Consider the following 26,926-nt stretch of genomic DNA (forward strand, 5'->3'; position numbering starts at 1 on the left):
ACGCCACCAGGAATTAAGCGCGACCCTTAACGGCTTTCCTCCTCCGCACCCACAGTTCACTAGCGCCGAAGGCTGCGTACGGCGTGCGGCCCTATCCCACTTCCTTTTCACTCCGCACATTTTCCATAATGAGAAACATCCTGGCCGCACTATATGTGCACGTACTGCGGTGGCTCTCCAGTCCACTCTACAGTCTAAAGACTACGGCACTCCACTCTAGTTTCTCTGCCCACACCGTACACCACGCTAGAGTAGAGAAGTGGCTGACGGACTCCTCGGCCTTCCCTCATGTCATGCGGGCGCTGGTGCGCATGGCTAACCAGCTGGGTCTCACCGACGCCACCTCGTCCGATTACAACCCTCCTTCTAGCCCCGGGCTAGAGGCTTTGACAATACATGTTTTTGATGAGGTTCACTGGTCACTGACCAAGGTCAACAAAAAAATGACGTTCCGGGAGCGCTACGGCTCCCTTGTTCACAATGTCGTTTTTTTTGTTGAGCGAAACGTCATTTTTTTGTTGACCTTGGTTAGTGACCAGTGAACCTCATCAAGCCATGATTCCTGACCAGACGGTATGCCGTCGAACCCTCGACTAAATAAATGTTTCTCACCACTCCCGCTGAATGTAAAAAAAAAATCGAAAAAATTGGTTTTGGGGGAAAGGAAATGGCGCAGTATCCGCCTCTGGAGATGGGCAAAAAAAAAAAAAGGCGCACCTTGGTCTCCCTGACGTAATCCACTTCGACGTTGTCCGAGAACTGGGGCTCCTCCCAGGTGACCTCAACGCCTTCCAGCGAAGTGGATATCGCCGACACGTCCCCGGGACAGCGAAGCACCTTCGGGGGCTCTTTGTCTGCGGTAGAGAGAAGCAATGCACGGACTCGAATGAGTGCTCAAAATGTTATCGGCTCTGATTCCATTTACTCCCTTTCCATTCCCGCTACTTGTCTTTTGTTGGCCATCGCTACCGCCACGGGCACACTGCAGATGATAAGGTGTTAGCTTCTTCATGAAAGGCGCGAATGTCCCCGAGAGTAAAAGGCTGACTGACTGACTGACTGACTGACTGACTGACTGACTGACTGACTGACTGACTGACTGACTGACTGGACTGACTGGACTGACTGGACTGACTGGACTGACTGACTGACTGACTGACTGACTGACTGACTGACTGACTGACTGACTGACTGACTGACTGACTGACTGACTGACTGACTGACTGACTGACTGATCGATCGATCGATCGACTCTGCGCAAACCTATGTGTACAAGTTACTTGAAACGGACACTGAGGAGAAACCAATCAATTTTTTTTTTGTCAGCAAAATCTGATAGTTTGGCATTTCATGGCTTTATTGCCGCTTGTCCGGGAGCGAAAGATGCATTTATTTAAAAAAAATTTGGTTTCGAAGTTGAAAAAGTTTTTCCCGCCGGTCCGATTCAAACTTGGGAACTCTTATGACGTCACAGGACAGAGTGACGTGAAACATGACGTAAACGGAGACTCCGTGATTTCTGGCGGCTAGCGGTGCGGTCTAGAAGCTCCCGAAATGAAAGCTACCGCCGCCGCACCTTGAAGGCATCTATCGGGGGTCGCTACCGTCGCTTCGTTTACGTTTGCACCGGCGTCTTGCCAGCGTTACGATGGATCCCGTCCCCGAAACCAACGACGTAGTTCTCGCAAAATCTCCGCCCTGCATTGCAGCCACCTCAGCCCCACAGAGCGTGCGATGCTTTTGAGGGACCACGGTTAGGTTAGGCGCCGGCCGGCCGTTTCACCCTTCCTCAGTGAGCAGCCGTTGCAAACTAAATATCATAACCCCAGTGCGGAGAGTCGCGAGGGGCCAGGACAAGGTCGGCGCCTTGCGCCCATCGGAGGCTGGCCAGGGCTTTGGGGCCAACGGATTGTGATTCCTTGAACGGCGCGGTTGCACGGTGCAGCAGGCGGCGTCGAGGTCTTCCACGTTTGCAAGGGCCAAGTTTTTTTTAATTTTTTTGCCACAAAAAAAAAAACGGATGGATGCTCAAGGGCGGTCGCGTTTAAAGTTGGCGCCTTGAAACTTAAGGCGGCGCACGATGCTTCAACGGCTCCCGCTAGATCCAACGGGTCAACTGGATCGGGCCCTCTCGCCCACTTGCATGTACCTTCAGATATGTACTGTGAATGGATTAAATTAGCCGAGAGCTCGAAAAGAACAGCTCCGCCCAACTGCCGCAGCTATTGAATATAACGCGCACCTCGCCGCGGAGCCAAATCAGTCTGGCCGGGCCGGCGGCGGCTGGCGCACTCGGCGCGAAATAAATACATGCTCCAATCTCTCCGCCAGTGCGGTCAGAGTGCGCCGAAGCCGCCGAACGCCTCGGCGGTCAAGCGCAGTTGGAGTATAGAGGGTCTCGCTTTGGCCGACGTGACGTCGCCGTGCAGCGCCCGCGCGCGCGCGTTACGCCGGAGCATAAACGCGCCTTCACAAAGCCTGCTCTTAACCGCTAACCAACGTATTCGGGGGCGGCATCTATGGGAGCCACTGAAAACCCCACTCACTGAATTAAAAGAAAACCTGTGCCGAGGTTCGGAATCTCAGCAGGACCTTTGGCGTTTGATCCGTAGATGCTACCACTCCGCCACGACGGCTCAATGTGCAACCATCAATAAACGCGCATCTAGTGAATGCACTCTTCTGATGCAGAAATCTCCGCGCTTTCGCTACGTATATCCTGGCCTAATAGAGCTAGGCCATCGGTAATTTTTCTGAACTGCCTTGTACCTTGTCTCCCGTCCCTAATAAACGATTTCCGTTAAGTAGTTTGAAGTTTACTGGCACAGCCGGGAATGTTTCGCCGTGCGAGCGTGCGAAGACATAAGTGCTGCCTTGATCACCGACCATGGTGCCATCATAGTTTTTCATCGACCGTGGCGATCATCTGACAAGCCTTAACAGGCTCCTTCAAAGGTTAACTAGCACTTGAAGCGGCACTTGGAGTTCATCTGCTGTTCGGCGCTTGTAAATCGAGGCGCTTCAAAAACAAAACCACGGGGCACGCAAAGCTCATAGACGCGAAGCGCCATAACAAATCGAAACTCTCCTGGCCACCTGTGGCGCCGCCAAGCATCGGCTTTCTTTGCTGCCAACATTCAGGTTGTCTTTTGTCTGCCTTCCTTATGTGATAAAAGTGCACTATTAAAACAAAACTTACTTCAACATTGAACCGCGCAATATTCCTTTGTCAGCCTAGGAGATTCGCGCCACCATGTAGGAAGGAAAATTCCTCCAAGGTGGCGTCTCTTGTCATGTGGCGTCACCATGCTTGTACTTGCGAGATTGGCCTGTGGCGGCGATACCTGTATTTTGGTTCTTGCTGTTTTCTGCCTTGCAAGAGCTTTGTTTTCAGTAAGAGCGGCGTTTTTGTGATCAGGAGCTGGTATTCTATCGATACATGCCAACTTCAATTTCTCCTCGGTGTCCCTTTAAGTCCTCAGCTGAGGCATGAATTGCGGCGAGGTTCATACGGGGCAGAAAAGTGAAGGCTAACGAAAAGGGTTCAGCTTAAGGTAAAGCGACACTGAGGACAAATTGAAATTGGCTTGCATTGATAGAATACGAGCTCGTAAATACAAAAACATCACTCTTTCTGAAAACAATGCTCTTGTAAGGTAGAGAAGAGCGAGAACTAAAATACAGGTATCGTCGCTGCAGGCCAATCTCGCAAGTACAAAAATAGGAAAAAAGTAACCACAGATCTCCGAGGCTGACAAGAGTGCATGAAGATTACACGTGTTTGATCGATACGGAAGATTATAAATTTTGTTTTGAAACCAGCAGCGCACTTTCGTAACACGAGGAAGACGGGAAAACGACAACCTGAATGTTGGAAGTCAAAGAAAACCTGCAATTGCCGGCGCAACAGGCGGCCAGCTTAGTTTCGGCATGTTTTCGGGCGCTTCGCGGCAGTGCGCTCTGCGTGCCCGCATGGTTTCGTTATGCGCCTCGATTTACAAAGACGGAACAGCAGAGGATCTCCAAGTGCCTCTCTGAGTGCTCCTCGGACGAAGTTCGTGCACGCACGTGCGACAAGGAAAAAGAGCTGTGTACAGCCAATGTTCAACGCGCCTCCACTTTAGCAAACACTCCGCTCGGCGTGTTCACCTTGTCAACATGCCATGACGCTGCGCTGCATAACCAGCCCTACGATGACTATTAATATAGAATTTAAATATGCCCGCCCATACCAGTCCTTATACATCAATCGTGACGGTGTGTCGGCGGTGAGAGCGACGCTGTCGACTCCTCGGCGCTAGGACTTTCTTGCCGACGACTGATAGAGGGATTCAACGTCCGACCGCCAGTAGTTTTCATTAGGTGGAAGCACAGGCGGGAGGACTCCGTGATGGCTGGCGGCGAGCGCTAGGCGGGAGCACAGCGCTCACCGCCAGCCATCACGGAGTCCTCGTTTCCGTTCCCGCCGCTTTACGTCACTCTTATCCTATTTCGTAATCAGAGAGTCCCGAGTTTGAATGGCAGCAACGGGAAAAAAAGGTTTTCAGCTTCGAATCCAAATATCTTAGCAATAAATGCCCCTTTCGCAGTCGGACAAGCGGAAACAAAGCCATAAAATGCCGAACTATCAGATTTTACTAATAAAAAGATTGATACCGTTGTCCTCAGTGTCCCTTTAAGGACAACACAGGAAGCTATGGAAAGAAAAGTGATAGTTATAACGTAGGAGACCGGAAGCGGGCAAAGGGGGTGAGGAAACAAAAGCAGGTTAATGGTACCGTAGTTCAAATCGAGAGGAACTAATGGGCTAGTGCAGGGAATATAATGCGAAGGCAAGTAAGGTAAACGTTGGTCCTTATGGGTAACGGAATGAATCCCAAGAGAAGGCAAGCGTAGCAAGGGCGGCAGAAAGTTCGGTGGCCGGTTGAGGTTGAGAAGTTTGAGGGGACACGGTGGTCGCAGCTGGCAAAAGACAGGGTTAATTAGACATGGCTCTGCTATGGGCGTACTAAGGCTGATAATGATGATGATGATGAAAAGCCCTGTTCCCAAAGCAAACCTTTTGCAAACTGGGCTCGCGGTTTGAAGCACCAGAATACTTTCCGCAGAATTTCTAGGTTTCTGGCTAAGAGGTAGGCGGCGCGACGGCACAGCTATACATGGGCGCGTAAGCTGCTGCAGCTGGCAGCACACAGCTAGCGCAGCGAGTAAAAAAAACGAGAAAAGCTTGCTTCGCTGTCCTGTTGATGTCTCAAAAATGTCCATTAGGTTTGGAGCGTTGCTTCGTGAGTGATCTTTATTGTCTCTTGATCGCTTATCCGGCTTTGTGAAGCTCGAAGCACAGCGCTCCCACCCCGCACTCAGCGATCCAATGATCTACCGGGCATCCCTTTAGGGGCCTGATATGCTAAGGAAGAAAACGAAGCTTACCTTCAATTGTGACTCGAAACGAGCACGTGGCGGTGGAATTGGTCTCGGGATTTGTGGCCTGGTACATCACCTGATAGTCTCCGTACTCTAGAGGTTCTGGAGAACTGGGAATTCCATCGATGAATACTTCGACGTTCTCGAGATCAACGTTGGTGACTGGCTGTGTCAGATTAGGTGTCATGGATCTTTGTCCTGGTGGGAGGATGAACGTCGCACTCGGGGGACACGCAATGCGGACTGGAGCCGCTTCTGGAGGAAGAAATGAAAGGGGGCAGAAGTTAATAAATAATAATAATTGGATTTTGCGGGAAAGGAAATGGCGCAGTATCTGTCTCATATATCGTTGGACACCTGAACCGCGACTTAAGGGAAGGGATAAGGGAGGGAGTGAAAGAAAAAAGGAAGAAAGAGGTGCCGTAGTGGAGGGCTCCGGAATAATTTCGACCACCTGGGGATCTTTAACGTGCACTGACATCGCACAGCACACGGGCGCCTTAGCGTTTTTCCTCCATAAAAACGCAGCCGCCGCATGGGCAGAAGTTGACTCACTCGAAAACTGAATCGTTCGAGATGAGCACTGTGCGATTAAAAACAGCGTGTCTCCCTTCTCCTCCCTCTAACTAAAAAGAAGCACACGCGGACACTATCCTTTAGTCGGATGCGCGTCATGAGCAGTGCAGGTATTGGGAAAGCCTGACAGCGCGTTCATCGTTTAACTGTCCCCGCCAACCAATCGAAGCAGGGCCAGCCCATCATCTGGAAACCTGTTGCTCAATCATTACGTAACTTGAGTGGCGATTTACCATTTCCTGCCGTTGGTGGTCTGCTCAGCCCACTGCATAGACCCAGAAATGGATAAAGTAAACAAGGATAAGAGATTTGTGCTCGTAATGCATTTTAACCCGCCGCGTTGGCTCAGTGGTTAGGTGCTCGGCTACTGATCCGGAGTACCCGGGTTCGAACCCGACCGCGGGAGCTGCGTTTGGATGGAGGCGAAACGCAAAGTCGCCCGTGTGCTTTGTGATGTCAGTGCACGTTAAAGATCCCCAGGTGGTCGCAATTATTCCGGAGCCCTCCACTACGGCACCTTTCTCTCTTGCTCCTCTCAGTCCCTCCTTACGGCGCGGTTCAGGTGTCCGCCGAGATGTGAGACAAATACTTCGCCATTTCCTTTCCCCAACAACCAACCAATGCAGGCTGGGCGGCTAGTTTGGGCGTGGTTTAGTAAAAAATGCTAAGAGCAAAAAAGATAGCACACAAGGAAGAGAGACGAGACATGCGCTTGCCTCGTCTCTCTTTCCAATGCTTACTGTCTTTTTGAGCTTCGTCTTTTTACGAAAGGATTTATACTCGCTAAAGCTGACGGAGCAGTTACAAGGCGTGGCGTTGCGGAGAGCTCCTGATTGCTTTCGGCCACCTGGAACTATTTAGCGTCCAATAAAATAACGTACCGGAGAATCTTTGCGTTTCGCCTTCAAAATACGCGGCCGCTGCAACTAAACGGCTTCGTGGTGGTGGTGGTGGAATACAATTATTCAAGGCTATTTACAGGAGAGAGTGGGGCCTGGCCTTGAGGGCCAGCACCTGACAAATTCTAGGAGGGGTCCCTCTTCCGGGACCCCTGTGGCTTCCGCCGCAGATCGGGCCCGGATGACGAAGGGTTTATTAGAAACTGAGCCACAGCAGCGAGTCATACCATAACAAGAGCGCAGTGGAAGCTTGGGAGATCTGTGTGCCGATCACTTTGTTCGCCGGTGCTTGAAACTCATCTGCTGTGTACATTTACGTGTCGCTGTGAGCTCAGCTCTGAACTGGGTGCGCGGTGAGGGTACAAGCGCATCAGCACCGCGTTAAACAATTTAGCGAAACTCTTGATGCTTTATTGCCAGTAAGCATTAATGGAGATGGTCATAAGTGGCCCTGGCATCGCTTTTGACGGTATGGTGCTCCTTTGAACTCGAGAGAAAAGTCTGGACCGCTAAAGTTTGAGCATGACAAAAGAAAGAAACCGCTGTCTGAAGCGGGTGTGGGCTAAACTTGCGATGCATTTTGGGTCGCAACCGGCTTAGTATATGATTGCTTTTATTATCCTGCTCTTGCGTAACCCATTATCCCAGCCAGCAATAGCTCGGTAAGCGAAACCGCGAATTGTTAAGCGAGGACTAAAGAGACTTACGACTTGAAAGCTGTACGAATGGCCCTCTGCTCTTCCAATGGTTAGGAGTACAGGTGCAGTTATTTAAATGCGAAATATTTTGGTAAGCGACTTAAAACTGCAAATAACATACCGGGTGTCTTAGCGAACACTTTGAAAATTTGTCAAAAATAGGCTTTTTGAAGTAAAAAATGACTTTTTCGGAATAATATTACCAGTGTTTGCGGTCACCAGAAAACCAGTGAACCGTCTTAAGTAGTAAGCTGATTAACTAATGTTTGATTAATTAACTTTTTTAACTATTACAATTCGGCGCCTAGTTGCAATTAGAGATTTGTAGCCAGCCGTCAGTATTAGCCGTATCAGTTTTGAGAATTTAGAAAACGACATTACCCCTGCCGCTGTGGCTGGACAAAATTTGGCTGCATCGTGCGAAAATACGTACGCTTTCGAAAGCATGTAGGAAAAGAAACCTCTCTAGTGCACGTAACTAGTCAAAAAAGCTAAATTTTATCGAGCCAGAGCGCCAGGGGTAATCGCGTTTTCGAAATTCTGAAACCTCACATGGCTATTAGTAACGACTGGCTACAAATCTCTAATTGCAACTAGGTGCCCAACTGTACTAGTTAAAAAAATAATTATTAAAGATCAGTGAACCAGCTTACTACTTAAGACGACTCACCTGCTGGTGTCCGCCAACACTGGTAATACTATTCCGCAGAAGCCATATTTTTACCCCAAAATGCCTGTTTTTGAAAATTTTTGAAAGTGTCCGCTGAAACACATGGTATGCCTGCACAACTGCATGCAGAGAGCTGTGCCGGGTTGGCTTAAGCTGGAACGCATGGGCCGAAAGCTGACGTACCTTTCTTACATGTGGCAGGGGGATGCTTCCACTCCATCGCCTTCGCAGGTCCTTCACCATTCATTACGCACGTGGTGACAGCCTTGCCATCAGTCACATAGCCCTGGTCACACTGGTAGTAGCACTTGGACTTGAAATAGTTCTCGAGGCCCTGGAGGCACCGCTCCGGCATCACCCGACCGTTCTCGGGGTGCTCCAGTCCAGGGCAGGACAAAGCTGGTGGTGAACGAATGCAGGAACAAACATGGCGCCTCGCGTGGCGTAACAACTTTCGCATGCTCAGTGGATATAAAAGAAAAGAGCCAATGAACAGACGCACAAGGTGCTCAGAGCACAGGCCGAAAAACATATCAATAGTTGTGTAATAGCGGTGGAATGGGCTAGTAGTAACATAATTTTCAAGTGAGAGCGCGAACACAACCGGAGTGAAATTGTTGGAGAGAGAATGTGCAAATGTGGAAATTAAAGCAAGCAAGAAGGGCGACTTAGATGAATCCAGTGAAATGAAAATTTGACGAGAAAACAGAAAAAAATAAAGCGCCCACCGAATGACAAGTTGGGAAATCTTGTCTTTTCTGCTGCCTTCTACTCCAACTGCCGTTCTTTTTTTTTTTCATATTCAGGAGGTTGATTCTGGTGAGTGAACTAAGACAGGCATTCTCAGGTGTTTTACGCTGTGCAATAAGGATTTCTACAGATCAGTTCTCGGACCGCCGCGGTTTGGCATTTAATGAGCGCAAAGGTCAAGGAAACAGCGAACCGCACTCTCGACACCATGTAATCGGTCGTCGGGACACTGTAAACATAAATTAGCTCGAATAAGAGTATAAATGACTACCGTCCGCTTTCAAACTCCTTATCAAAAATAGTGCGACCGGCTGTAATGGGTGAAGAGGAGGAAATCCCCCATTTTTACTGCCATCACGAAATCAAGGAGAACAATACGTCATTCGGATGATTTTACTACTTTTCTAAGCAGGAGTACTTCGGCTTGAATACACCTTCAGGCCCTTTAAAAAATGGATGGATGGATGGATGGATGGATGGATGGATGGATGGATGGATGGATGGATGGATGGATGGATGGATGGATGGATGGATGGATGGATGGATGGATGGATGGATGGATGGATGGATGGATGGATGGATGGATGGATGGATGGATGGATGGATGGAGCGTCCCCTTTGAAACGGGGCAGTGGTTGTTGCCACTATGCTCAGTTTTTTCCTTTATTTTTGTTTACTCTGCTGTAAGTTGTTAATACAATTCGCCATTTCCTTTAAAAAAAACGTCTTCCTACACTTTAGAACTTATGTCACCTCTCTGCTTTTGTGCCACCAATCCTCCAATCGGTTTTTGCTAATTTCCACCGCAGATTTATTTACATGACTATTGTTATCTCTAAACCCTAAGGCCTCAGGAAGAGTGACTGTGCCTGCATCGACATCGGGATGGATACCATCGCATTTTAGGATTAGGCGTTCTATTGTTTCTTCAAATTTACCACACACAGCACATGTGTCATCTTCTTCGTTAATTTTTTTCCTGTAGCTGCGCGTTCTAAGACACCCTGACCTAGCTTCAAAGAGGAGGGCACTGCCTCTTGAGTTATCATAAAACGTTTCCTTCCTGATCTGCCTTTTCCAGCGTCGATATAGTTCTACACTATGCTTCTTTTCCATTGAATCTATCCAATTTTTACCTTCGACGTTTTTAACCTGTCGTTTAATGCTCTTTCTTTCTCCTTCCTCGTCTCTGGAAAACTTACTGGCCAGCTTTCTAGTTCGTTTCCACCACTGTGTGTCAGAGCTCTTTCGGTACAGGTATTTAAATACCTTAGCTGCCCACCTGTTATCATCCAATTACCTCAGGCGTTCTTCGTACAGTACTTTACTCTGAGCTTCTCGTGCTTCGAACGTTGCCCAGCCCATATCCCCCTGTACTGCCTCGTTTGTGGTTTTCCCGTGGGCACCTAGTGCTAATCTTCCGACAGTTCTCTGATTTACTAGAATCGTTAGCGTCTGCCCGCCGCCTGGCGGCAGCTGCCGGTCCGCCTCACTTGCAGTGGACGATGCCGGCTCCCTCGTCGCTACTTGCTCGCTTCTCGCCTGTGCTCTTGCTGCTTCACGCACATTTGTCACGCTACTAGACACCGGATTGCCGCCGCCGACGTGCGCAGCAAAGTGCTGCACAGGCTATGCCTCTGAAGCCTCCAGCGTGCTCGCCGAAAGCTTGGTGCTGCTTCGTCTGCGACGCCAGTCCGCGAGAAGCATATAGTCGCGAACAGCTTTCTGTGGCTATGCAATGGAAGCTACGAGGGCGAGGCCTTCAAAAGCGCGCTCTTATCACGCGTTCACGGGGAGAGAGGGAGAGAGAAGCGTTTAAGCTGGCAGCGCGCGCGTAGCATCCGCTGCACAGCCGCAGAAAGGTGCTCCCGAGTTTAGCCAGCCTAGCTCAGTCGAGCCAACATGGCGGTGTGCGATGCGTCGGCGTCCCCGCAGCCGCTGCAGCTTACCGCCCTCTCCTTTGCGCTTGCTTGCCGTGTTACGAGAGACTGGATGATCATCGACCTTCGCAGCAACATGCTGCAGTGAACGTCTCACTCGAGCCGGCAATACGTGCAGAAGCAACGACTGGCCATACATTGTCTACGCAGCATACAAATGATGGCGCGTGCACTGTTTCGCCGCGTCGACATGGCAGTGTGTGTGTGACGCGTCAGTTTTCTCGACACCGACGGCCCCCCGTTCGTTCGCTATAAGTTCACTTGCAGGGATACGAAAAGACCGGATTATCATCGTCGTGTATAGGGGTAAGCAGCATTCAACTCTCCTTTGATGCCACAGACGCGCATGCACTTATCGCCACTCCCGCTTCAATGTGCGGCGGCCTGCATTGAACGCCCGGGTGCGCTGAGACGAAAGGCTTCATCGACGCCCCGAGAAATTTTATTGTTGCATGCGGCTGAAAAAATTGTGTGGCAGTCGTGGCTTTTTACGTTAGTAGATACTATCGGGGATAAAAGTCGTATATTCCACGCAGCCGGAGCCGGAACAACGGAAGACTGCATCGTAACGCCGTCTAAAGCACGAAACATTGAAACGAGTCAAGCGACATGCCTGCGGATAGCAAACGACTCCCATTCGCTGTCTTGATCCCAGATGCCGCCTGTAGATGGCGTTACGATGCAGTTTTCCGTTGCTCCGACTCCCGCTGCGTGGAGTATACCTATTTGTCCCCGATAGTACATAGTGGTGAGCAGCCCTGTCTAGAGCGCGCCGATGGTGCTCTGTTGAGCAAGTCAGCGCCATCTAATTAGTCTCTGGGTTTCAATTATGCGTCCAATGCGCATGCGCGGCAAAAACAAAGGGAAGCCTGCTCGTCGCTTCCTTCTCCAGCCACCGCCTTGCGATTTCATTTCGGGTCACCAGGGCCGCGCTGCCTGCTTTTGTGACGTTCGAAGTCCCTCCGTGAGCTTTTCTAAAAAAAAAAAAAGCAAAGCTGATCTAGGGGCTTTAGTGACGCCGTGACGGTGGCCAGGGCGTCGCCATGTCGCCGTGTTTCACGAGTGTAACGAGACGGTCGGGAAAGCAAGCGCTAGTGATATCAGGTGATCGCGCTTTTCTGCAAACGCACCACTCGCCGCGGCCGTAATGTCTTTCGGCGTGTATCTGCGATGCGTATTTCGGTACGAGGGACGGCGCATTTCGCGTCTGTTTCGACCGGCCACCTTGGCTGCCTCTGGGGCTTCTTATGCGGCTGGAAGTGCAGCAGAGTAATTGACTCCTCAGCGACAGTTTTATTGGCTTCTGTTTCTGTAACACTCTGAACTCAGCGCATCTTCTCTGAAATAAGGAAAAAAAATCCAGAAGGTGGTTTGAAGGAATAATGGCACATTTATTTAAATGGTACAAATCGCAGTGGGATACCAAGCGACAAAAATGAACACACAAATTTTGTAGGAATGCATGAACGATCATGAAGGAGTCATTTATTTTTCTACACTCGTAGTGACGTAAACTGCCACACCCCTGTGCACTCCGCGTAGAGGAAGCCAAGTTCCTAGATCTCTACGGATGTCAAATGCGGTGACCCTTGTAGCTGATAACACAGCGCAAAGACACGCCATGAAACAACACGCCTGCCCCGCATGTTGCGTCGTGGTAACGCGCGCATGTGTGTTTTTTTTTTCTGTTCTACTGGTCTTGATGCACTGCTCCTTTGTCATCCCTCCCTTTTGGTGTGATTATATTCACGTACTCGTCCCTTTATGCTGTACCCACTCCGCTGCTAAAATCCTTCGGCACAGGAGTGTGTACTGTAAATAAATAAATAAAACAAGACTAAAACAGACAACCGACTAGGCCCAATTCTCGCACCCTTAGCCTGGTGCGTGTTTGAAACGCGCAATCACCCGATATCACTCGCACTCACTTGCCTAGCCGCCTCGTGATTCGCGCGAAACGCTTTGGTTTTCCGTCCGCTGTTACGCATCATTCAACGCGCCATGAAGCGCAAGCACTGAGCGGAAGTGAGGCCGGGAGCCCACGAGCAGGCGCCGCTTTATTTTGGCCGCGCATGCGCATGGGACGCATAACTTGTTTCCTTAACCGTGACCCCCGCCCCCCAGAGCTCCAGTCGCTGTGAGTGGACCACACCTTAACCATGACCGCCCACTCCCTGTGCGGTCAACCTTCCTATCCTTCTCCCTACATCGCAGTGTCGTGGTGAACCATCTCTAGTATTCACTACCTCCAGTCCTCACCAGTGTAGTCCTACCTGCCATGCACCCAAGTGGATCGCCCGGTGTGGGCTGTGTGCTCCCGTTCTCCGGACCCCCTCCCTTCCACACTCACCCCCTCCCCTGGTTCTGAGCAGTGATCCCCGAAGAGGGAAGCAGAAGATAGAGCCATACACCATCAAAACGAAGCGACCTTGGACGCATAACTCAAACCCAGAGCTTAACGTTAGATGGCGCTGACTTGCTCCGCCCAGCACCATCGGCCCGCTCTAGACAGGGCTTCTCACCACTGTACAACTGGAAGTGTGGTCAATTTTTCTCCGGACAAAATGTTCTGCATGTATTTACGTCTCCATGAATATGGAAAAGCTCAGGCAATCAGCAAGGTGAAAATGCACGGCCGTTGCGTTCTGTGAATTTGTGTAACGTTATGACGAATAGCGATGAGAACAGAACCTCGCCGGCTATAATGGATTGCTTCCTTTCCTGTGTTTTAAGGGGGCCTTGTGATGCAAACAAACCAAGCGATTTTATTGTTTGTAATTATAGCACAGGACATGGCGACGCCTTAGCGCCCAAGGATTTTGCTCACATTTTTCATTCACATTTTCATGTTACATTTTCCCGGTTCGTGACGTCGAAATGTAGCAGCGATTTTTGGCAGAGGACATGAGGTCGCAACCATACTGAGCGCTGCCTTTCTGGGTCGTTGGCCGTCTCGTTCCAAAATGTGGTATGCTGCAAGCTCTTCGCAATCGATAAATGTGAAAAGAAGTAGTTTCCTCTTCGCTTCCAGTTTCCGAACACCTTCCATGCATCTATGTGAAACTCCTGAAGGCAAGCGTTTCGGCTCGAACTGCCAATCCCGGGAAGGCAGCGAAAGAAAAAGAATAAAGCCTACACAAGTATGCAAGACTCCCTGCTCCAAGTGGTGCGGTGGTGCAACCGTGAACTTGGCCGAAATAATGAAGCAACACAAATCTGGATGTAGAACAAATGAACAGGGAACAGAGCGCGGCGGTGGACACTGCGAGGCATCTGACCACAAAACTGACTTCGAGGGAACTATTGTGCTGGACACTGAGCCGCGCCGGTGCAGAAGGCTTTTACTTGAGTCACTGCATATTCAGAAGACGCGGGAATATGGTAACTACTGCCCCCGCCCCTCTTACATCTACAGCTACGTCGAGTGACCCGACAGATGACTAACCGAAGGCTTGAAAAAGGGAAGCTGCAATCCGCTCGCAATCACACCTGTTGGAGGAACCGAGTAGGTTCGAGACGTCGTGTTTTTTTTTTCTTTTTTGGCTGGCCTTCTTTCTAACTTGAATTACATTCCTTTCCCAACGAAACAGAACGGTGTCGGGGGAATGGCGAGACTGATCTCTATGACTAATAATGGCAGTTTGGGCGATCTGGTGTGTCCTCACATCGAAATTATAGCGAAATTACAGGCGCCAATGTGTCTCCTGTCTTTATCAAGACTCCGTCTTGGGTTGCGCTATAATGCTGAACTCATTACTTAATGCGCGCAATAATACTGAATTCACGACTCAATGGACAATCGTCACAAAAACAAAACAAATGCGATTGAAAGCGCCGGTGAGACTGAACTCTTGTGGCGTTCACAAAGAACAAATGCAGTTCTCACGCAAAAAACAGAGCTAGCTATAATCGACAGTCCACAATCCTTTCCAGTAAACCGGAGACGTATACCGGTTTACCGGAACGCACTCGCGCATGCGCAGAGGCATTGTTGGGGTGAGGGTACGGAGCAAGACTATACAGGAGGTGAAACTCCCGTCTGCGCGAGCGAGCGCAGGCGACCAGATGAAGGCGCATACAGCGGCGGCGCCTTGCGGCGCCTCGTAGAAGCAGCAGGAAAAAAAAAAAGCAGCGCCCGGGCAGGCTAATTCACTTTAGGGCAGGCGGCTTCGGCGCGCTCTCCGGCGGCGCGTGCTCAAAGCAGACGAAACGGGTGTTTGCTTCAGCGGGCACGCCGTGACGTTGTATTTCAGTAGTTTCTTTCCAGGCCGCCAGCAGGATACTGGCGCCGCGGGCTTGTGACCTTTTCTGGTCGCCGCAGACGTAGGAGTTTCCACTCCTTAAGTCTTCCTCCGTGGGTGAGGGGGAGCCACTGCGCATGCGTAGCCGGCGTCCGGTAAACCGGTATACGTCTCCGGTATGCTAAAAACGTCTATTAAGGCGCGCTCACACTAGCGGGAAGCTTCCCGCGCCGGCACAGCGTCAACGTCGACGCTGCCTCGCAGCTCCTCAGAATGACGCTCACACTGCGCGCGTTTTCTCGCTGCGGTTGTCTTGGAATGTGGAGAGAGGAGGCGCTGAGGGAGGACCCGAACGAGCAGAAAGAGAAGGGGATAGTCACGTGACACTAGAGAAGACTGGAAAGCGCACCCTGCTAGCTCCCCTCCCGTCGCCCTGGCAAAGCAGCCGCCGAGTGCGAGTGCCCGGCCGGCCGGCCGGCCGGACGCGCGCAGCCTCCGCCTCCGCCGACGGGGTCACTGAACTGGGACCGACGTCACGGTTCACGGTCGGCGCCCATTGGCTGTTCTGGTCACCGGCACGGGAAAAATAGGTACCGAACCCATCGCTCCGCGGGACGGCAGAGCAGGCTGTCCGCGGGAGAAAAACCGGCTTGCGCGGGAAGCGGCACGCGGAAAACGCCCAGCGTTGCGCGTTTTCCCGCTAATGTGAGCGCGCCTTTAGAGAAATTTAGCATAGCGTGGCCAGCTTCCGCGCGCCGCCAGTCCGCTCGCGCTGATTGCTCCCGAAGCGGCAGTCGTTCTCTCAGCTGGCCAGCACGTGGCGCCATCTCGCGCTCTGGAGGCGATACGCGCAAACGCCGTGGCTCCGCGCGAAACCGGATCATGATAGCGGCCGCGGATCGCGTTATGCTAAATGTCTCTATTACGCTCTACCGAAACGCACTGAGAGCAGGGCTGCGTGCTGGACAGACCTCTCTGGAATATCGCGCAAGCGTCGGCTCACATAGACCGTGCACACGGTGCAGAAGCTTACCTTTGCATGTGGGTAGCTCGTTGCTCCAAGTAGCGTTCTCGGTGCAATTGGTGGCACTGGCACCTTCCAGCTTAAAGCCTGACTTGCATTTTATGTGGCACCTCGTGCCTATCACCGCAGAGCTGTCCACAATATCCGGCTCACATTTTGTCACGCTGTTGGCCGCGTCGATGAACATCGGGCACGTGACCTCTGGCAACGGAGAACATTGCATTGCAAGATCATCACATGTCAAAAAGAATAAAGCTGGAAGTATAGGCTTAGCGGGCACGTTTACGAGTACCAATATGTGGCTAGCCCTGAATACCGGTACCAGTCTTTCTGTGCCAGGCAAAGGAGAAGAATCTAGAGGAATTACAGCCTGCGGCCGGAAAGCCCATTGACCATGGGAACAGACTCCCCAGCCTATGCAACTGAACGGAAAGTGTGAGCCGTATTTAAATATCCTGTTCTGTGCACCTCTCAAGCGCTGCTACTAAATCTGCAAACTCTTGCGTACTCCCAATTTTTGTAAAGACAGGTTCAGACAAATTTGCCGCCTCTGTCGCAGTTTTACTGCAGATCGTAATAATTACTTTCCCGAACAACCATTCCCGATTAATACAATGCAAGCGCTCTGCATTTGAAGTCGGTGCGCAGTTATATAGCGAGCTGTAAATGGCGACCAGCTGAACACTATCAAACCGTACTTTCGATCTCTTCTGAGCGGTGAATACTAACCGAAGCATGTTCTGAGGTCGGCAGTGATCCTGAAGCCCTTGGGACACTGGCAGTAGTAGCCGCCGTCATAGTTGACGCAGGTGTGACTGCAACCGTGGCTTCCAGTGGCGCATTCGTCGTCATCTGAGGACCACGAGAAAAAGACTATGAACTTCCGGTGAGCTGGAATTCCACTAAAACAGAACATGACCGGCTGACTGAAACCTTTATTAATCATATATCTGTGGAATCTTGCATTTACCCATCAGAGAGCACTGGGTAAGAAGATCACCACCTCAAAGGCCCGGGACAATTCACTCCCAATGAAATGGTCCCGCCCAAGATCATGAGTGCACAACTCTATGGCGTGTGTTAACCACACTAACAATGACACGAGTTTCTGAGTACACTGAGAGGGACGTTTGATTTCTCGGAGAATCACTTACTTTGCAATCGGTCTTGCGCATAGGGCGCAAAAAAGAGACCGGACGGGCTACTACTGGCCCATTATGAAAGAAGTGCTCTCAAGGACTTGGGGCTGAACGAAGCAGATGGACTTCCTTCGCCAAGTCCCACGTCCTTTAGCGACGTTCGTTTCGGCATGCCTGCAGACCGTTTGCTGAAGACCGATGGACCGTGGCCTGCCACAAACAATGCTCTTGGGAGCTCTCACGTTGACACGACGATTTTAGATAAGATTCTGTTCTTTGAGACTGATTTCTTCTTTTTATTCGGTGTCTCATTAATCCGCCGACCGCGTGCTCTTAAATGGTGTTGCTGGCGCAAGTTATGTTTGGATCTTGTTCCTTTCGCACCGCGGACTGATTCCTAGTGACATCGTGCATTAAAGGAGACTATCGTAGGGCGAAGGTGACAGATTTTTATGTGAAGAGGAGACATCGCTCTAAAACGCACGTCACCATTCCAACCCGCGCGTGTGTTTGCGTGGTAGACATAGACCTGGTCGTACCGATGCACTTGAAGCCGTCGCTGGGAGACAGCGTGTAGCCCTTCTTGCAGGAGCACGCGTAGCTTCCGAACGTGTTGGTGCACAGCTGGCTGCACACTCGCGGGTTCTCCACGCACTCGTTCACGTCTGCGCGCGAAAAACAAAGAAACAGTTTCTGGCAGAAAAATCGCCTCTGCCGGGGTCTCATGAGACAAGTGGATGACTTTTATCCGGCAGAAAGATAGGGACCTCAATTTTAGACCTGGTGTTTTCCCGCCGTCCCTTTTTTTGTTTGCATGGTTCCACATATATTCTGTTTTGGAAGAAAAGGCGGGAGGCAGCCTGTGTTGAACGAAGAGCAGACGAATGACCGCTCAATATTCTTAGTAGAAAGCGTTCATCTACTAAAACAAGGTGCTCTTTACTTTATAAAATATTCTCTCCCGTAATCTCACTTGTTCGTTGCTAAGAAAGTCCAAATTTTTAAATTTTTGTTGTCACAGCGTGTGGCATTGTTTATTTAGTATCTTGCTCTGCCAACGTCACTTTTGGACTGCTGGAATTGGCTTCCTTACGTAAACTTGAGCCAACAAACGTGTCACTGCTGCATTATCACATTTATAACGCGCCCACCGAGCACTTTTAACCCTTTAAGGCGCTTTCCACAAAACTTTGCACATTGCGCACTCGAAGAATTTTCCACCTAGCACTGATTTCTTTGTTTCAATCCAATTCAGCATCCTTCATACAGCAAATAACGCAGCCAGTAACGCAGCAAAGAATGTTCAAACGACAAAAAAATATGCTATTTAAATAGCATAAACGCAGCGAATAATCCTCAAAACTGTAAGCGAAGTTGCCGCCAATTTCTTGCACAGATTTTGCAACAGTTTCGAAAGACAACTCTTTTTCCCCCGAATTCCTAGCGTCATGCGCATTGTCGAAATCGAAAATGATTCAACGATCCTAGGTGTGCTAGTTTTACAAGTCCTGGTATTTTAATATATCTGTTTTCAAATATTTTGATATTTTGTGTAATATATTATGTGGAGGCGCGTGTAAAATTAACGATTGGTGTGTTCTTTTAGAAACCTAACGAACTGGTCTTCTTGAGGCCGGGATTCAAGAGGAAGTTATTTGTTTGTAACCGAAATGATAAATGGCGCCTGAAACAATTAAGGCACTTGCAGTTTCACTCTATGTCCCACTCTTCTTTACGCTGTCCGGCCATTTCTTCATGAAAGCAGAGCACCAAGAACGCCACGGTGAAACCGAGTCTCAAGACCCGCTTGGCGTAGCGTGCGTTTTGCTTCTGCTTATGTGCTCTTCGTACACTGATTATTCTGAGTGCATCTGAGTCTGACTCACCGTCGCAGGTGAGGTTGTCGGGCCGGAGCCTCATACCGAATGGACAGCTGCAAAAAGCGCTTCCTTCAAGATTGATGCAGCTGTGAGAACAGTTTAGCAGTTGCTCTTTGCACTCGTCGACATCTGAAACAAACACGCACAGTATATCCCAAAAAGGCAAAAGACAAGTTTTGTGAAAATTATATATAGCCATACTACCATTAATAAGTCCACGATTCAGCTTCTCCCTGGTCTAGTTTAGAGAAAAGCATTCATCAAAAATTAATAAATAATTGTTCGCGGCCTGAGAAAGTAGTCCCTCTCTCATTAACGGTTAGCCATATGCTCACATTCCCATTTTGTTGCGATCTCAGCCAATTTGCAAACAATCTTCTAAGCTAAGATCTAAACTGCAAGATCGTAAATGACTGAAAATGTGTTTTTCTTTTCTTTGCATGCATATGATAACTTAAGTTTTTTTTTTAATTTTAAATCCGGGTACTGGTACCGGAAGCAGCATTATGTCGTCAGAGTTACACTAAGAAATGAGCAGTGAGCCCTCTCTTACATTTACCTTTGCGTCAGACGGTTAACCTTCGAAATTTTATAGATAGCGCGGTAACAAGAAGATTTTGGAAGGCAGACGATAACGGCGAGCATAGCATCAAATGAAAAGACGCTTCAGGGCCATGTCGTCACATTCTGATGTTGTGCAGAGAAGGCTATCAATCATGAACGCATGTCATGTGACATCAAAGCCATCTGCAGCCACATGATGCTACGAAGTCACAGTATCACAGGCTACTGCGCAGACCTACAGTACCCTTGCCGCAGCACTATCATCTCGCGGCTGCTTGGAGCCGCATGAAGTTGTAGCGTCACAGAATCAGCAGAAGTAGGGGAGGTAACGTGTTAGTATAGCGTCACTTGTTCGTACACAGAGGACGAAGAAGTGCAGATATATAGTATATACAGTAAAGCCGGCCTGACTGATCGCTCAAAAATCGACCTGTAATCTGCGCATTTTGAGCACGCCAATAGCTTTCAGCTTTGGCCTATGAAAGGAGCCGTCTTGAAAGCACAGGCATCTGGACAGATAGGCTTCTGCTTTTGTTTGCCAGAGTTCAGCGCTGACGTGCACGCAAAATCTAACTTGAAGGTCTTTCTGCTGCAGCACCGAAGGTCTACAGAAATGTATATATGGTACAAAACTCTATGGACAACTCTAAATGGTACCCGCTGGAACTAGATTCAGCTCTGCGCTCACGCCCGTCCAGTGTCGTTATTATCCTCACCGCTGTAAACACGATGTAAAATGAAGCAGGCAAAAAAAAAAACAGGTAAGGAAATGACTGTCACCAGGTGGAGCACCGCACCCGCCTGCTCTCGAAGGAAATTTAACTGAGATACTAATTATGCAACAATTCATTTGTTTTGCGTTTCGTTTGCCTCTCTGCCACTGTTCGCTTCTCCTGGTGATGTAGGCCGTGGCGGGACCATGTCTGCGATGCCACTTATACTTACAGCGTGCCTTTTGCCTACGCCAGACTGGCAGAACGGCACCGACGCTAAGGAATGCGCTTTAACGACGCTAATCTCGTCTCGGGAGTGACAGTGGGCTTCCCCTATCCGGGCGACCAAGTGGCGGACCATGTGGCGGACCCTGTGCCTCGGCCAAACTGGCTGCGGTGAAAGCAGGGCAGCTAGCGACATCACCGTGGCGAAACGAGCCGTGCTTAATTATGATTCCTCCTTAACTTCCAAACTTCCTGCTGCAGCCGTCATAGTGACGTCACGGCCAAGTGAAATGGAAACGGAATGGATTGCTGCATAATACGGCCCTGAGTGTGCACACAATGCTGGGAAAGGGGTCCGTAAGCATCACCCTTCGAGCAATGTCATGCGCCCTCAGACGGGCACCTTTGTACCTTCACAGCGGACACCGTCTCCCGGACTACCGCGGTATCCCTGGTCGCAGATGCAGTCTCTCTTCGACGCCTTGCCGGTGCCATTCGTGTGGCTCCTGGCGGGGCACTTTTCGCACTGGCCGAACTCGTCATCCTTGTACGTGTTCACGGGACAGTCTGTAGAACAGTCAATGGCGGCATAAATCAGAGGACGAAGTCAATCGCTTGATCTAAACGGACATTTGATAATACCACTTGCTCTCAGAGTAGGCGCACAGATGGGAAATGAATGCAGGGACATTGTACTTCAAATTTTGAAGTAAATCTTGTCACTCGTAAAACAAAGCGACTAACAGATAATAAGAAAAGTCCTTGAGAAGGAACTCTTCCGTTGTGCTCAAATATTCTTTTTATTTGATGGGGATTGATAACGAAGGTTGCGAAACTCGTGCGATGCATAAATCGAAAGTCATAAACTCATTCGAGGGTTTTAGGTAACTACCCTTTTTGCTGCTCTTTGCGGCACTGCAGGCTCTCTGATATTAATGGCCAAGTTATTTTCACAGGTGTTTATCGTATAGTGTGTGATATGCATGTTATCAAAAAGTTGTACTCATGTCGCCACCTTCCCTGACGGCTGATGTTCAGGTGCAGACATTGCATTAGTCGCTAGAGATGCCACTGGCATACTTCTCGATGACAGTCCTGTAAGTGATTAACATGTGTTCATTAATCCACCTTACTTTTGCGCTAACTATAATTTTCAGTGGGCGGAGGTGTAGTCCGAAGCTGCCGTCAAATGTAGGTGCGTGACGCTCAATATATTAAACGGTGGTAGATGAAGTTCTTGTATGAAAAGAAATTAGAAACAATTAATAGCAGAAAATTAGGAGAGGATTAAGAAAGTGGTGGATTAGAGCGAGATATTAGTTGAACCAAGGGGAGGAGGAGGAGGAAAAACTTTATTAGTTCTGAAAAACGAAAGAGGAGCTGCCGGAAAAGCGAAATTGGCATACTGAATTCGAAGAAGGCACGTTAGGAGTTACTAGAGATGTCAAAGTGGTCGCTACCCTGGTATAAAAGGAATACTTCTAATGACCTACATTCTAAACTGCTATCTTGACATTTTTAGGCTGATCGGAGATGCCTGCACACAGCCTGAAGCAAGGCAGTCTAACGGCATTATCTTCCACCGCACTTTTAGCAGAAAGAAATAAAACGGGGCTAAGCTGTCCACAAGCGTACTCTTTTTTATTAAAGAGAACGCACCAGAGGGCAGCTTACTCTTTTTTACTCCCGCATAGGCGTATTCGTGTTTAGAGCTCAGAGCCCATTGTCTATTCGATGAGAAGAGAGCGCTCTAGCAAGGTTTACACAAAAGATTTAAATTTCTGTCATGGACTCTTCTTTCTGGAAATAGTAATTTAGGTGCAAATTTTCACCCTGTACCCAGCTTTAATGAATGATGAAACTGAGACTGCTTATATATGCTCAGACTTGAACTTACAGACAATGGAAGTATGAGTAGGACCGCCAGGACAATATGGGGACAGGTGCTCGATCATTACAGTAGTACGCGCAAGAAAAGCTGTAATACGGATGCATGAGCCTACACGTGAATGCCAACCAGCCTATCGATGCACATATTAAAACATTCAACCAGTTTCAAAGCCATGCGTGCGCAGCGCCTTTTCAGCTCTGCTGAGATGGCTTCCATATTTACCTTGGCAGTGTACGTTGCGTCTATAGCCGGAATTGCCGCTATTTTGGCCGTATCCGCCATGTCTTCCGTAACCACCGTATAAGGGAGCAGGAACCCTGCCCGGTCCGCATTCGCACTTGTAGCTTCCTTCGATGTTGACGCACACCTCGCTGCACCTTGCTTCGCCCGTTGCACATTCGTCGATGTCTGCAAGTGAACGCAACACATGCACTGACATACGAACTTGGAATATTTATTCCTGAGGGGTATTTAGTCGTGCAGCTGCACTCTTTGCAACGAGAACGGAAGGGGAGGAGAGCTTCATTATCTGGGCTTGAACTGTGGTATTTACTTGCTATCCCCCCCCTACCCCCTCTTCACCGTGTCACCCCCCTTTATTCGATTTCGTTCTACCGCACGTTTATTAATCTTACCTGAGCATTATTATCTGCCAAGAAGAAGAATGTTGACAGCTTGTTGACAGCCATTCGGTTGTCAACAAGCTGTCAACAAAACTCTGAAAATACTTTAAGCTTCGACTAAAATAAGTACAAGGCACCACCGCGTGCGGTGCAACTGATAGCTTGCTTCTGGTGATTCAGAACGACAGCGGTGCTGACAAATAGTAAACGTTCTGAGCCGCGTCTTATAAAACTGGTTAAGCTACTTGTAATTCCGCGTCACATTTCGAAGCTGAATTTCCTTCAATACCAAATGGAGTTACATGGGAAATGAATTATGCAGGCGCTGATCGCCAGCTGCACCTGCAGCCCATCCTATAAAACGCAATGGGCATACTGTGAATGTTTCAGCCTGCCGATGTAGAGCGAATTATGGTCGGTGAAGTCATCGCCCGATATGTACTAGCAGTTGTCGCGATTACCATCGAGTGTCCGCGTATCCGCGTATCGGAGTGTGACCTTTGCGAAAGGTGGCACTACGCACCGACACCCCCGACGGGATGACTCTCGCCCCCTTGCCCATATATATATAACGTCACCACGACGTGCACACAGTCCTTATCTCCCAAAATCATGCAAATGACTAAGCCTCCCACAACAGAAACACAAATTATCACACATTCATGCTTGTCACAAGAAACAATTGCAAAGGCTTATGCATGGAGGAACAGCTAGGTCTATATTCGCAATAACATGGGTGTAATCGCCATTATTCTTTTTAATGCACTCGCAAGAACCGACTAAACACAGTCGTGCACAACGTAGCACTATATAACATTCATGTTCAAATGCAAGCACTGCGTCAAATAAAGAAGCAAACCAGGCAGAACTCAGGACAACCATTTACGTGTTTCAAGCATTAACATTGCCGTAATCCGCACATCCTTGAGCAGCTCATTGACGCGCCGTTGGACCTTTTTGTGTTTGGTGTGGCACTGATTTTCTTCGCAACAAAATGTTCCTCACCTCTGAAGAAAATAACATGGGCCTGCTTCTGTTCTGTCTTCTGATGCACAGAAGCCAGAAATGTCGTCCGTCAGGTAAGTGCAGGAATTTGCACGAACACGTTACTGCGATTATCATACGTTGTTGAGCTCATTAGCTGACCTTGATCTTCTAAATTTCGGGAATGCCAGCGAAAACTACTTAATGGCTCATGATTTCTCGCCCTCCTAGCGATTACGGAGCTGGACATTGTCGAAAATATTCACATCTAATAGTTAATTGTATACTAATACTAAGCGTAGAGAGCTGGACTAGTTGGTTCAGGGTATAATTATGACTATCCGGCGTCCGTGATGTCTACTCTTTTTGCCCGTGTGTTTCTGTACGCTGCAATGATGTCTCATAATTATACTAATCCTTCTGAGGATCTAAGCTCGCCAGCCGTGTACTACGATGCACCATTTCAGCAAATTTTTGCACAAGACTCGATTCGTATAGCTGTGCCTTTCCAAGATTTCTGTTTGACCAAATAAGGCTCTCGGTACGAAAGCCAGTACTGTGGACCAGAACTTACCAAGACAGGATATACCATCTTTATCAAGTTGGAAGCCGTGACGGCAGCCGCAGCGGTAGTTTCCCAGCCCGTTGAAGCACATTTGTTGGCACTTGTGCTGCCCCATTTCACATTCGTCTATGTCTGGGAATGAATTCAATAAAGGACGAAGCGGAGAATAATATCACTCTCTGGGCCCTAGAAATGAGCAAGCTGGGAAAATTACAATCCGCACAAAGTTCCCGACGAAACAACTGGAGGTCACTAATACTTTCACATTTTCGAACGCGCTTGGTTAAGTCTGTTCGCGTATTCTTTTCTCACTCACGGAAACCCTAGTGCAGAACTGGATTATTAAAGAAAGAGTGCCTAACATTGCAGTATGCAGCGAGAAACGACATATACACCGCATATATGAAATAGTTAGGGAAAGAAAAGTGCCTAGATAAGTACTCCGCAGAAAGCGGGACAGAATATTTCAGACAGAGGCAGAATACTGCAGAGCCCTGAATAAGATTACTGCATGCTTCTGACAGAGTTTTAGACTTCACTTAGATCTTTTAAACACATTTCTATCTGCGGAGTCTGGATTTTAAAGCTTGTACAACATAAATTGTGAGAGAGGGCATAATCCAATGGCATGGTACAGCACTTGTCAGCGTCTATTGCATTCAGATAAGCGATCATAACACTTCTGTATTTCAAAAGGCAACAATTTCGTTAGGTGAAATTTAACGGAGGCGATTACTTCCCACATAAACATTCCTTAATATTTGAAGAAAAGAAAACACTCATTGAAGATTTTTCATCGTGATTCCTCCCCATCTACTCGTTCCACGCATGCGGAAATATTTTTGCGGTCTCGCTTCGAACTTGCCCAATAATCAATCATACGTCGCAAAACAGTCACCTGCTAGAACATACGTTAGACGCAAGTAAAGATAGTATCACCTTCGCAGTGACTCTGGTCTCTCTGTAGCATGTAGCCCGCCGGACACGAGCACTTGTAGCTTCCCAGAGTATTTTGGCAACCATAAGAGCAAGGACGAGGCTGTTGTTTGCACTCGTCGATATCTGCGGAGAAGTAGAAACAACTTCTGTGAGGGAAAGTTCTCGTACTTAAGCGCTACAAAATACCGCCGCAAACGTGGCGATATCGCGGTCGAGTCTTCGGGACCATCACACTTTAGTATTAACTTTCAGCAAGGATTCAGTAATTTAGGCGGAAGGGGATTGCGGGATACTTGACTCAGGTAGTGGTGCAACAGACACAGGGCACTCTATTTACAGACTCGTAAAAATCGTGTGCCGACACACGGTACTTTATGCACTCTTATATAGATACAGGCGCCCTGTCCATCCAACTCCATTGCGACGCGAGCGCTTCTAGCGGCGGTGCGAGCGTCCAGAGGGGGGGGGGGGAGGCAACGGTGATGGAGCAGCATCTTGCGGTTTGTCGGACTGATTTTTGCAGGCACCTATGATGCCTAAAAAGAGTAACGCTAACTGCTCTACGAATATATGTTGAAAGAGTTCTCCACATTGATTCACCCATGAAGCAAAGCCTTGGATTGATTCGCTCCCTCTAAACTTTCATGCTGTGCACCCTTCCTGAAAGGTGCTGATCTCTGCACCCTTCTTTAGCACCCAACAAGTGGCAATGAAGGTTCTTCTGGGGACAGCTGATTTGCACCCTCATGCGTGAGAAATTGTTTAGCGTGTGCTGTGTTGTAGGCTGCAACAGAACTTGTCGGAATTCACCGGGGGACCACGTTTTTCCACTATCCGACGGCACATTGGGAGCATGAACGGGGAAGGCTTTGCATGGGTTCAAATCGTTTGTTTTCAGAAGTTGCAATCTTTCTGAGTGATTATTTTCATCACACATGAATTTGCTGTCATTAATGATCTGTAAAAGGCTGCTTTCTTGTTGCATATGTGCCTTTTTAAGTGAAACAATACTGTAACAACGCCCTCGTTGTTTCATTTGCCGCGGGTTCTTTGTCGACGACTTGTGGCAGATATGAGCGCTACTTCACTCCCATTTTCAGTCATAAGCTTCCTTAGGTCGTGAACATTGCCGGATTCATAAAGATTTACGCCTTTATTCAAGTTTCCACTTGGAAGGAAAC

General features: G+C 48.9%; 2 protein-coding genes across 9 annotated transcripts in view; one reads left to right on the forward strand and one right to left on the reverse strand.

Moving 5' to 3' along the window:
* LOC144129129 (uncharacterized) overlaps positions 1–26,926 on the reverse strand; it is a 69,116-nt gene that overhangs the window by 13,070 nt on the left and 29,120 nt on the right. For 5 of the 7 annotated variants that reach the window (XM_077663052.1, XM_077663056.1, XM_077663055.1 and 2 more), the window contains 11 exons: positions 25,746–25,868; positions 24,816–24,938; positions 22,857–23,042; positions 21,155–21,310; positions 19,248–19,370; positions 17,901–18,026; positions 16,952–17,074; positions 16,232–16,423; positions 8,451–8,666; positions 5,431–5,679; positions 718–854 (listed from right to left, as the gene is read on the reverse strand). In XM_077663052.1, coding sequence (XP_077519178.1) covers positions 718–854; positions 5,431–5,679; positions 8,451–8,666; positions 16,232–16,423; positions 16,952–17,074; positions 17,901–18,026; positions 19,248–19,370; positions 21,155–21,310; positions 22,857–23,042; positions 24,816–24,938; positions 25,746–25,868 — 1,754 coding nt within the window. The remainder of the gene's footprint in view (positions 1–717; positions 855–5,430; positions 5,680–8,450; positions 8,667–16,231; positions 16,424–16,951; positions 17,075–17,900; positions 18,027–19,247; positions 19,371–21,154; positions 21,311–22,856; positions 23,043–24,815; positions 24,939–25,745; positions 25,869–26,926) is intronic. The other 2 variants (XM_077663053.1, XM_077663054.1) reach the window with 2 other exon arrangements.
* LOC144129139 (uncharacterized) overlaps positions 11,133–26,926 on the forward strand; it is a 51,031-nt gene continuing 35,237 nt past the window's right edge. For both annotated transcript variants that reach the window (XM_077663072.1, XM_077663073.1), the window contains exon 1: positions 11,133–11,263. The gene's annotated coding sequence lies outside the window, so the exon portion shown is untranslated. The remainder of the gene's footprint in view (positions 11,264–26,926) is intronic.

This window comes from Amblyomma americanum, chromosome 4 (assembly GCF_052857255.1).
Source record: "Amblyomma americanum isolate KBUSLIRL-KWMA chromosome 4, ASM5285725v1, whole genome shotgun sequence".
NCBI classification, from domain to species: domain Eukaryota; kingdom Metazoa; phylum Arthropoda; class Arachnida; order Ixodida; family Ixodidae; genus Amblyomma; species Amblyomma americanum.